The sequence below is a fragment of the Egretta garzetta genome, unplaced genomic scaffold, assembly GCF_000687185.1.
Source record: "Egretta garzetta isolate BGI_Z169 unplaced genomic scaffold, ASM68718v1 scaffold42, whole genome shotgun sequence".
NCBI classification, from domain to species: Eukaryota; Metazoa; Chordata; class Aves; order Pelecaniformes; family Ardeidae; genus Egretta; species Egretta garzetta.
Genome location: NW_009258782.1, coordinates 1,249,694 through 1,250,012, shown reverse-complemented (window position 1 = coordinate 1,250,012; position 319 = coordinate 1,249,694). Strand labels below are relative to the sequence as shown.

Here is a 319-nt window from a genome sequence, read left to right as displayed (position 1 = left end):
TCGGGGCCTGAGGCTGTCCCCGGGGCCCGGGGAGCCACGGGGGCGGGTGTCACCGCAGGAGCCAGCATTCGGGATGCTGACGGCCCCACTGGCAGCCCCCCTCACCCGGGGGATGGATGAGGAGTTGTGCCATGAGGCGCTCAGCCTCTTCCAGCTGGTAGGTGGGACCCGGCACCAGCGTCCCCTGCCCGCTCCCTGCCCGGGGCCAGAGGGAGGACCTTGCTGTCCTCGCGGCAGATCCTGCGGTTCATGGGGGACCCAGGGCTGGGCGGCCCACAGGAGACCCTCTTCGGCAACTACATCGTCCAGAAGGGGCTGT

General features: G+C 70.8%; 1 protein-coding gene across 1 annotated transcript in view; it reads left to right on the top strand.

Annotated features, from left to right (window-relative positions):
* The window catches only part of LOC104135737 (unconventional myosin-XV), a gene marked incomplete at its 5' end in the record, with an annotated part of 31,329 nt that overhangs the window by 3,036 nt on the left and 27,974 nt on the right, over positions 1-319 (top strand). Inside the window, 3 exon segments of the mRNA XM_035889135.1 lie at positions 13-157; positions 238-317; position 319. The exon segment at position 319 is cut by the window's right edge and continues 143 nt beyond it. Of these exon segments, the coding sequence (XP_035745028.1) occupies positions 13-157; positions 238-317; position 319 (226 nt within the window).